Here is a 10,665-nt window from a genome sequence, read left to right as displayed (position 1 = left end):
AAAAAAAAAAAGAGAGAGAGAGAAAGAAAGGAAGAAAGAAAGGAAGGAAGGAAGGAAGGAAGGAAGGAAGGAAGGAAGGAAGGAAAAGAAAATATTCAATAAGGTTAAAAGGATTGTAAACTCTTCATTTTTAGTAAAATATTTCTATTCAAAAATTCTTTCCAGGCTAGACTATAGCTCAGTGGTAAAGTGGAGTAAAGACCTTACATATGCACAAGGCTTTAGGTTCTGATCCCTAATACCACAAAATATCATGTTATAGCAAAAAAGAACATAATTCCTTCTCAGAGACTTTAAATCTTTTATTAATTGATCATTTTTGGTTTTGGTTTTGTTGTAAGACAAGGTTTCTCTGTGTAGCCCTGGCTATCCTGGAACTTGCTCTGTATACCAGGCTAGCCTTGAACTTGGAGGTCCACCTGCCTCTGCCTCAACAAGTGCTGAGATTAAAGGCGTTAATCACCACTACCACCTAAATCTTTTTTTTTTAATTAAAAGAAAAAATAAAGATTGCTTCAACCTGTCAACTAGTAGAATTATAAAATGGGGAATCAAAACATAGAAAACAAATTCATAATTTACTAGATAGGGATTCCAACATATCAAATTTCATCTAGAGGGTATAAAAAAAATTCCTAAAACATTCACAGTAGTCTATTTAAGGCTAGCATATTGATGAAAAATTAATTTTTTACACATGCCCTAAGAAAGTTTTTTCACTTTATTTCATTAAGGAAGAAGAAAACCCTGCTTGTAAAAAACCAAAACAATAAATTGCCCTCTAATTTCTATCTCTATCCATAGGCTAGTGCAGCTCTCTGATTTCATCAGAGTTCCTTTGTAAAGTAAACAACAGTTAACCAAGAAGCTCACAACCAGTCAGAGCACAGAAAATATCAATGGAGTTCTCAGCCACAAATCAGGTATCTACATCCACACGTCTCAAGGCTCAGGAATAATTACAAAAGAGAGCAGAAAGATTGGTAGAGCCAGAGGTCAGGGAGGATGGGGGCAAACAGTTTCTTCTGGACATGACAGGACTTCTGTACTCATGAACTCACAACAGCTGTGGCTGCCTGCTTAAGACCTACAGAGGCTCAAGCCAGACAACGTTCTAGCATGTACGATGAGGGTTTCATGAGCCCCTAACCATAACTTAAGAGCTATGGACAGTTAGTGGCTTCTGGGGAATGTAGAGTCAGTTTTCTTTAAGAGTGTGGCTCCTGGTTAGTTGAATGTACTCCAGTGTATGATCCCACACACAACACACAGCAATCTATGACCAGTACAAACTGGACCCAACAGACCAACAAGGGGAGATGGAAACTGGATGAGAGGAGAAAAGAGGAAGAGAGAGAGGAGGAGGAGCGTGTCTGAGAGGCATGGGCAACAGGGTGCCTGAGTTGGTACGGTAGGGAGGTAGACTTGGGAGGACTTCTGGAAGGGAGGACAGGATAAATATGATCAAAATACACTTTTCAAGGTTTTCAAAGAATTAAAATATTTTTTAAACTTTTAAGTTATTCTGGCAGGTTTACTGATAGGTTAAAATATAATAAAAACCAAAATATTCCTCAAAAACTTGAGTGCTGTAAAGTAAAATTTAATTAGTTGGTTCTTTTCTTGGCCCTGCAAAATGAGAATGGCTAATCAATAAGAATGCTATAAATAGCCGGGCAGTGGTGGCGCACACCTTTAATCCCAGCACTTGGAAGGAAGAGGCAGGCGGATTTCTGAGTTCGAGAGTTCGAGGCTAGCCTGGTCTACAGAGTGAGTTCCAGGACAACCAGGGCTACACAGAGAAACCCTGTCTCCCCTGTCTCGAAAAACCAAAAAAAAAAGAATGCTAGAAATAGAGTTCAAGGCCAGGCTGAGCTACAAAGTGATAGCCTGCTTCAATGGATGGATGGATGGATGGATGGATGGATGGATGGATGGATGGATAGATAGATAGATAGATAGATAGATGGATGACTAACTAGATCTCATTGGTTTAAAATATATGACACCTAGGTCAAAGACTGAGCTGATACTATCTTGGCATTATTTACTTTAAATTTAAAGGCTAGGAAGAATAATGGCAGATAATATTGCAGACAATTTTTTTCTTGGAGACAAGGTCTCTCTATATTGCCCTGGCTGTCTTGGAGCACACTATGTAGACCAGGCTGGCCTTGAACTCAGAGAGCCACTTGTCTCTGCCCCAAGTGCTGAGATTAATGGTGTGTGCCACCATGCTAAGCCAAAATGAATCTGCCTCTGCCTCCCAAGTGCTGGGGTTAAAGGCATGCGCCACCACTGCCCAGTCTCTCTCTCTCTCTCTCTCTCTCTCTCTCTCTCTCTCTCTCTCTCTCTCTCTCTCTCTCTCTCTCAGTCTCTCTCTCCCTCTCCCTTCCTTCCCTTTCTTTCTTTCTTTCTTTTTTTTTTTTTTTTTGGTTTTTCGAGACAGGGTCTCTCTGTGTAGTCCTGGCTGCCCTGGAACTCACTCTGTAGACCAGGCTGGCCTCGAACTCAGAAATCCACCTGCCTCTGCCTCCCAAGTGCTGGGATTAAAGGCGTGCGCCACCACTGCCCGGCCTTTCTTTCTTTCTTTCTTTCTCTCCTCCTCTTCTTCCTCCTCCTCTTCCTTCTTCTTCTTCCGCCACCACCCGGCTGATGAATCTAATCTTAACTAAACTTCTATTATTTAAAGTCCTTTATTTATAATGTATGCCTTACATATTTGGTGTGCAACTTTCTTCTATTTCCACTAAAGCACAGCTCTAAAAGTCCACCTTTACACTTTGGTTGGGCTAATTCAATACAGGCAAGCAATATAAAACATATTTTTAATTAAATTATGTTTTTTCTCAATGTGGTCTATTAGAGTTTAGAAATGCCTCAAATTTTTCACACTCTAAAGTAAATGTGAAATACTGAGGCTACAGTGTATTTTAGTGGGATAGTTTGCCTAGCGTGCAGAAGGACTTGAATTTGACTATCATGAGTATAAGAGAAAGGGGAAAAAATATATATATATATAAAACAAATAGGCATATATATCATTCAAAGTGTTTATATACCCACAAATAACTGTGGGGACCACTGGCTTTTCTCATTCCATATGGAAAAAGACTACATAACCACAGTGTCATCCAGGCCACCCCTTTCAGTTGGAGTTATATTCCTATGAGGATAGGGAAGCCCAAACCAGGGAATCCGCCCAAAGTAAACAACCAGCAGTAACCCTAAGCAGGAACTCAGAACTTCCAGTCCTGGTTGCATTTCACTTTGGCATCATTTACTTCCAAAGATAATTAAAGCCCATGGGAGGAACAGCAAAGAGGGAGATCATCCGTAAGGGAAAGAGGCAGCAGTAGAAATAAGTCAAAAATCTGAGAAGTGACTAGATTTGTCAATTAGATAACCAATGCTAGCTGGGTGTGGTGGCCATTCAGTGGTCCAGGCTTTAGAAAGGCTGAGACAGAAAGACACCAGGTTGGGATACAGTGTCAAGCCAGCCAGGTTACAGAGCAACAGTCTACCTTTCAAAAAAAAAGCCAAAGAAAGTCAGTCAATCAATCTGGTGGCATCTGCACTAGGAATGAGCAGAAAGGAAGAAGTTTAGGCTGTGGAAACCTCGAAGTGTTCACTGCTCTTTACAGAGGGCTAGACAGGGGAGAGGTATTTTAAAAGCAAATTAAGAAGAGCAAAAAGACATCCAGAGAAATCAAAGACAGGAAGAAATTTTAAAATGCTAACAGTCCACCAAGTACCAACTCTTGCTTCAAATATCGTGCAATCTAACCCCATATCTCACCATCATAAGATGCATGGCAAGACCATGGGCAGGTTGTCTTTGTATTACCTTACAAGGTTTACAAAGGAACTGACCGGCCGGGCAGTGGTGGCGCACGCCTTTAATCCCAGCACTTGGGAGGCAGAGGCAGGCGGATTTCTGAGTTCGAGGCCAGCCTGGTCTACAGAGTGAGTTTCAGGACAGCCAGGGCTATACAGAGAAACCCTGTCTCGAAAAACCAAAAAAAAAAAACAAAAAAAAAAAAAACAAAGGAACTGACCGCAGAGGCATCACAGATGTCTGCTGAGTGCATCCTCCCTTCCATTCTTCCTGCCAGCTCTCACCTATCCTAATACTCCCCTAGCCACCCTTCTGGCCTCTCCAGTAATGCACATCTGAACAGAAACTGTAAGAGGCGCAACACTTCTTGACAAGCACTATATTAACTATAAAAGTGAGCACATATAAATGTTCTAGACTGTTTGGTTAAGGCAACACTTCCTAAAATTTTTCTGCTCAAGTCTTAAAAGGAACTCATACTTACTAGAAGTCATCAAATTCATTCAGTTTAAGTGATAAACTGTGGCTAAAATGTAAGCTAACTGAGATTTTGAAGGTAAACTGATCATCTTTTTCTTCTCTAATCACTTCTCTTACTTAAATCAAAGGTCAAATTATTTACCTAAGAATTTCTTTTAGGAATACTCATTCTATGATTAAATCTATACTTTCTTTTTAATATATTTTATACTATTAATTGTATCAAGCAAGTTTAAAGTAAAATTATTTTACAATACTAGTAAAATACCTGCTTACTCTAAGAAGAATAAAATCCTTTCTCTCAGGCCTGGAGAGATAGCTCAACAAGGGGCTCTTCTAGGGGACTAGGCTTGATTCCCAGTACCTACATGGTGGCTAACTTACAACCTCTATAACTCCAGCTCCAAGGTATCTAACTTCCTCTTCTAGCTTCTGCAGACCCTAGGCACACACATGATACACAGACTTACATGTAAGCAAAAAAGACTAATTTTAAAAATCCTGACTTTTTTTTTTTTTTTTTGGTTTTTCGACACAGGGTTTCTCTGTGTAGCCCTGGCTGTCCTGGAACTCACTCTGTAGACCAGGCTGGCCTCAAACTCAGAAATCCGCCTGCCTCTGTCTCCCAAGTGCTGGGATTAAAGGCGTGCGTCACCACCGTCCAGCCTCCTTTCCATCTTTTAAAGATATATTCTATGCATACAAATATTCTGTTCACATGTATGTTAGGTGTACCTATGCATGCCTGGTAACTGTAAAGGCCAGAAGAAGAAGTCATATTCTCTAGAACTGGAGTTATAAACTGTTATAAGCCACCATGTGTGGGTGCTGGGGAGAAAAAAAAAAACACATTTTCTGCAACTGCAGCAAGTGCTCATAATCTCTGAGCCATCTCTCAAATTCCTTTTTATAAGTCATTCATTAAGTATTTATTAAACATCCTCTATGTGCATAGCAATATGGCAGATTGCAAAGCAATCTCAAAATAAGAGGCTTGGGAATATAGCTCAGTGATAAGCATATCTGACTGGAATGCAGAAAGCCCTCTTTAATTTTATAAAATATATGAAATCTTTTTTCTTTACTTTTTTTCTACTTCTTTTGTTGTCGCTGTCGCTGTTGCTGTTGTTGAAGGGGGTTTCTCTCTGTTAGCCTTGGCTGTCCTGGAGGAGCTTGCTTAAACCAGGCTAGCCTTGAACTCATAGAGATCTGCTAGCTACTGTCTCTGGAGTGCTGGGAGACATTATATTTCACAGACAACACTAACAGTAATACCACAGGCGATACTCCAGGATGGAAAAACCAAAGCTTGTAAGGTTTTCATGCAAAGCCCCATTCAAATGACAAGAGAAACACCTTCTGTGCCATCTTCCCAATCCTCTGGAGTAGACTGGGATTCTGAATTCTTCATTCCTCTGTAATTATACTATGCATTCATATGTTACATGTAGCCTCATTATACACAAAATATACTATTTCATACGGCAGTATGACTTGACAGGCCAATGGAACGTTAGAGGAACAGAATCTGCAAATATGCCAGTGAGACTGGGATTGCCCTCTGTCACTGCCTTGACACACGTTGCTCCTAAATAGGTAGGTATTACTCTTCCTCCCTCCAGATTTGGGCTCACAAAAAGACAAATAAAACAAAATAAATAGTTGCTACATGATATGAAGATTTTGTGGCTGTAGATTATCTTGTAGCTAAGGCTATTAGCACCCACCATACTCAGATTCGGTTGGCACTGATGATATAAAGCATGCATCTCTTTTAAAACTCTGTGGGTAAAGAACTCCCCTACCTCAAAAAAGGTGTTATATACAAATTAACTCAGTATAGCTAAACTACAGAGAAAAAAAATACTCATTTTATCAAGAAACTCAGGTAACTGTTGTAGTGTCCAAAACTGAGAAACACAAATGAAGATTAATAAACTTGCAGTTACTTGATAAAATTCACTAACCACTCAATAATGCTAAACAGATGACTTTCTCACTTTAGACAACTATATTCCTGAAGAGAGGTAAAACTGAAATATAGACAGAAGAATTATTTCAAATGTATTACAAAAGCTAACCCTCAAGCAAGCCTGAATTACCTTATTAAAGCTGGTAGTGCATTTAATAAATTTTTATTAAAATAATTTACTTTGAGCAAGTACATCTCTATTTTCTAATAAATTCCAATTATTTGAATACCAACTGTTCTTAGAATTAAGGAGTCCAAAACTTAAAGTAAAAGGGATTTATCATTTTCAAGAGAAATTATATATTTAGTAAACTTGACTTGGTAGCTCATACTTGTAATCCCAGTGCTTGGGAGGCTGAGGCAGGAGAACTGCCAGGAGCTTGAATCCAACCTAAATTACACAGAGTTGCAGGACAGGCTGCCCTAAAACAATGCCACCACCAAAGATAGCTTATCCAGGATCCTAAAGAATGACGTAGTATTAGTCTTGCAGTATTTTTTCTCCTATTCAACTACATCAATTGCACCCACAGTTCCATCATTCGTCAGTATACCCCAGATCTACACAGACACTTCCTAGTCACTGTACTTAATGAAGCTGCACTAGATGATCCACTATTGGGCAAAGTTTTCTGTCTGTTTTTTGTTTGTTTGTTTTTGTTTGTTTCCTATAACAGGGTTTCTACGTAGCCCTGGCTGTCTTAGATCTCAACAGTTGGTATATCTAGGTAGACTAGGCTAACCTTGAACTCACAGAGATCCACCTGTTAGACAAAGTTTTTACACGATCAGAACCATGGCAGTGCATGATCAGTACCTGCACCACTAGTTTACAAATGTCCAAGCCTCCTTTCAAAATTGACCTGGCAAAAGCATTACTTTATCTCATGTTCCAATTACAGGGAGAGGAAGTTGTTGCTCGCTCTGCTGCTGTTGTTAGCACCAAGGAGGTAGGGAAGGATACAAGCTATAATCCTGGCTCCACAATTTACTATGTGATGAGTTACTTAAAATTTTGTACTTAATTCTCTCTCCCTTGCTGTAAAAGGGGAACAATAATAAAAACCTATAACACAGAACTGTCAAGAGGACTGGAGGAGAAAATATATGTAAAGCTCATTTAAGACTTGTTGGTACATAGCAGGCACTCAGTAAACTCAGCTATTACAGCTCTGAAATCCAGCTTCAAAGATGCCATCATCTAGGACTACATAACACAGGGGGAAAAAAGACTGAGCTCACTTTTATACAAGGATTCTTTAAATATAACCCTTTTAAAAAGAGGATAAAATCCATTTACCAAATAATTATTTTGAAATCAATGGGTTTTTTTTTCCTGATTTTTATCAGTTCTGGTCACAAAGACGGGTACAACATTACAAACAAGAATCTGCAGTCTAAAGATTCTAAAAAAGATCAAAATTTTAAAACAAAATGTTCTTGGGTTTCTGCTCACAGAATGACTGCTTACGTGTCAAGGCCATTTTTACTCTTTTCCTATTTTACAGGAGCCACATGACTTGTGGTTAGAGAATTTAAACAGCTAACAAAGAAATCTGGAGAAAATGTGTTCAGTTTTGCTTCAAAAATAATTGAAACAATCAAAAATATTAAAATATCAAGTTTCAGTATGTAATCAAAATCAGATTTTCCAATGATTTTTTAACAATACACAGATTCATCATTAAAATTCTAAATATAATGGGGCTTGAGAAATGGCTTAGCCATCAAAGGCTAGACTCAGAACCAAAAATATAAAATACTATATATTAGTCAACAATAGACATAGTATCAAATTCACAAAAGGAAACTTCAAACTTTCATTCCGTATTTTCCCAGGACAGACCTTTAAAATGTAAATTAAACAAGTAATCTGTGTCTAATACAGTAATGAAGAATTAATTGAATCTGAAAATTACTTTTTAAAAAATTGGAAAATCAACCCTGTCTCGAAAAACCAAAAAAAAAATTGGAAAAACCATAATTTTGTCTACTCATTTTTAAACGCATACTTCATGCGACTAATTTAAGAATTCGTTCCTGAAATTTTCTAAAAGCGAATCACAAAAGATTGTTGCTTGAAAATACTGCAATGAGAAAATAAGTTGTTGTTTTTTTTTTTCTCAAGGCGACTGAGAATTGAAGAGGAAATGGCCAAAGGAAAGGGGAGTAGCATTTCCTTTCACACGTTAGGAAAATGTCAAAGAACTTTCAGGAGTCAAATCTCCTCGAAGTCTGATGTGAGGTCAAAGTTGTCTCAATGACAGGAAAACCAACAGACGCCAGATGACTAATAGAAAAGTTATCAAAAACACTTCTGTGCCCAGCAGTAATTCCAAAAGGATACAAAGTTAGAATGTCCAGGATGAAAAGACAGAGAATAGTTAAGATTCTTGGGAGCAAAACAGTATTAATGATGACAGCAACAGTGTTACATTCTGTATCAAATGTTACATTCTGTATCAGTGTTACATTCTGTACTCTGACTTCCTCGGCCTTTATCCTATTCATCATGTAACATTTTTAAATAACGAAAAGTAACGTGGATTCCCAAAGAGTGATCTAAATGTAAAAATAAGGTTCAATCATGTGTGTCTCTAGTTCTTTTTATTGTAAACCAAATCTGCTTCTTTCCATCAAAATAAAAAAACCTACCAGCTTTATCTCCAAAAATCTAATAGACAGTTCACTAGTGATTAAAATATTATTTTTAATTCTTGCATTACCTCACAGCTAAAAATGTCAAGATACCACACCCAATATGTCTTTTTCCCCCCTCCGTGGGGGAGGGGTCAGGGAATACTGGAGTACGGACGGGAAACTACACGCAAACACCGAAGGTGATTTCCCCGGCTGGCTCCTCCACCCGGATCCGAGAGCACGCGTTCTGAGGGGCGAGCACAGGCCTCGGCCTCTGCGGGCTCCCTCCCTCATCACCCGCAGGGGTGGGAGGTGGGACACGCCACCTAGGGCTACTCACCAGCCGTAGTGCTGACCAACAGGACGGCCCATAGCAGCCAGGGCACCCGAAAGGGTCGCTGCAGCGAGGAAGTCATCCCTGAGCCAGCCAAGAAGCAGGAGGGCAAATAAAAGAAATCTGGAAAGTAAATTCGGGCGGAGAAATCCGGCCAGGAGGCTGCTCTTCGTCTGATTTATCCTGCCCGGATTACAATGCAGTTTGAAAGGACAAATGGCAGATGCGAAGACCTAGCTTGTAGAGCTCTCATTCCACTGCAGAATTTCCCTTCATTTCGCTCCCTCGTGGCTGGGGGGTTTCATTCGCCTAGGACGAGGTGCCTCGACTCCCCAGACTGAAGGCATGTCCGTGGGGCAGACGCAGGGAGCCCAGAAGAAACCCCTGCAATTATTTCCCTCGTAGTTTCACGATATCAAAAAAATATCCAGATCTGGGAGAAAACATATCCAGAGTGCCGAAGGGTGGAGGGCGGGGACTCGATGGGAGCACTGAGGATCAGAACAAGTTCCCGACCACCGGGAAGGACGAAGCGAGGCAAGCAGCGGCGCCCGGCCGCCCGAGTCGCATCGCTCCGGACTCGGAGGACAGTGGGGTTCCTTTTAAAGTTTCGCTTCGTTGCTTCCCTTCACTCGGATTTCGACATCAACAAATCTTTTCCAACAGCAGGGTCGAAAAAGGTGCCTGCTTCCATGGGCGAGCCCACAGCTTTCACGGAACAATCGCTCGAGGGTCGGGCAGGCCGGGCCTCCGGGTCGCGGGGGAGGGGAGGGTCGCGACGGCGCGACGAGCCCGGGCGAGCGACACGCGGGGAGGTGCGGGGCTGGCCCTTCGAGGGCGCTCCGCCCGCGGCCTCGCTCTCGGCTACTCCAGCCCCTCGCTCTTGCCTGAAGTAAATTCCACCATGAAAACCCCGTCTCCTCCGGTCGATGGCTTGCGTGAGCGAATCACAGCCCCTCTGGAGAAAGCCTCCGCCGCCGCCGCCGCCGCCGCCGCCTCGTTCTCCGCAGCTCTGGGCTCCGGGCGGAGCTCCGGCGTCGCGGGCCGAGGGCGGGGGGCGGCGGGAAGACGGACGTAGGTGGCCGAGGAAGGGGTGGGCAGCAGATCTTGCGAAACACCCTGAGCCCCTCCGGGAAGCACCTCCAGTGGTTCCGAGCAGACCAGACACAAAGGGGGGAGTCGCCGCAGCTGCCAGTCTGAGGCGCTCCCGGTCACCGGAGTCGCCCCGCCTCCGCCGCCGCCTCCTCTCAGTCTCCGGCTCTCCAGCCGACCCCTGTCTGTCTCGGGCCTGTGGTGCAGCGCGGGCGGCGGCGGCGGCGCCAGAGAGCCGCACTGCGCTTGCGCGGCCGCGGCCCCGCCCGGCCCCGCCCCTCACTCCCAGGCTAGCTGGAAAGCGAGGCC

General features: G+C 42.1%; 1 protein-coding gene across 3 annotated transcripts in view; it reads right to left on the bottom strand.

Moving 5' to 3' along the window:
- The window catches only part of Bmpr2 (bone morphogenetic protein receptor type 2), a 109,542-nt gene extending 99,574 nt beyond the window's left edge, over positions 1–9,968 (bottom strand). The window contains exon 1 of one of the 3 annotated variants that reach the window (XM_028765640.1): positions 9,271–9,968. In XM_028765640.1, coding sequence (XP_028621473.1) covers positions 9,271–9,346 — 76 coding nt within the window. In that variant the 5' untranslated portion in view covers positions 9,347–9,968. The remainder of the gene's footprint in view (positions 1–9,270) is intronic. The other 2 variants (XM_028765639.1, XM_028765641.1) reach the window with 2 other exon arrangements.
- Between the last annotated feature and the right edge of the window lie 697 nt (positions 9,969–10,665).

The sequence above is a fragment of the Grammomys surdaster genome, unplaced genomic scaffold (genome assembly GCF_004785775.1).
Source record: "Grammomys surdaster isolate TR1022 unplaced genomic scaffold, NIH_TR_1.0 165, whole genome shotgun sequence".
Classification (NCBI taxonomy): domain Eukaryota; kingdom Metazoa; phylum Chordata; class Mammalia; order Rodentia; family Muridae; genus Grammomys; species Grammomys surdaster.
The sequence above is the reverse complement of the archived record's forward strand: the minus strand, read 5'-3'. Positions and strand labels throughout refer to the sequence as shown.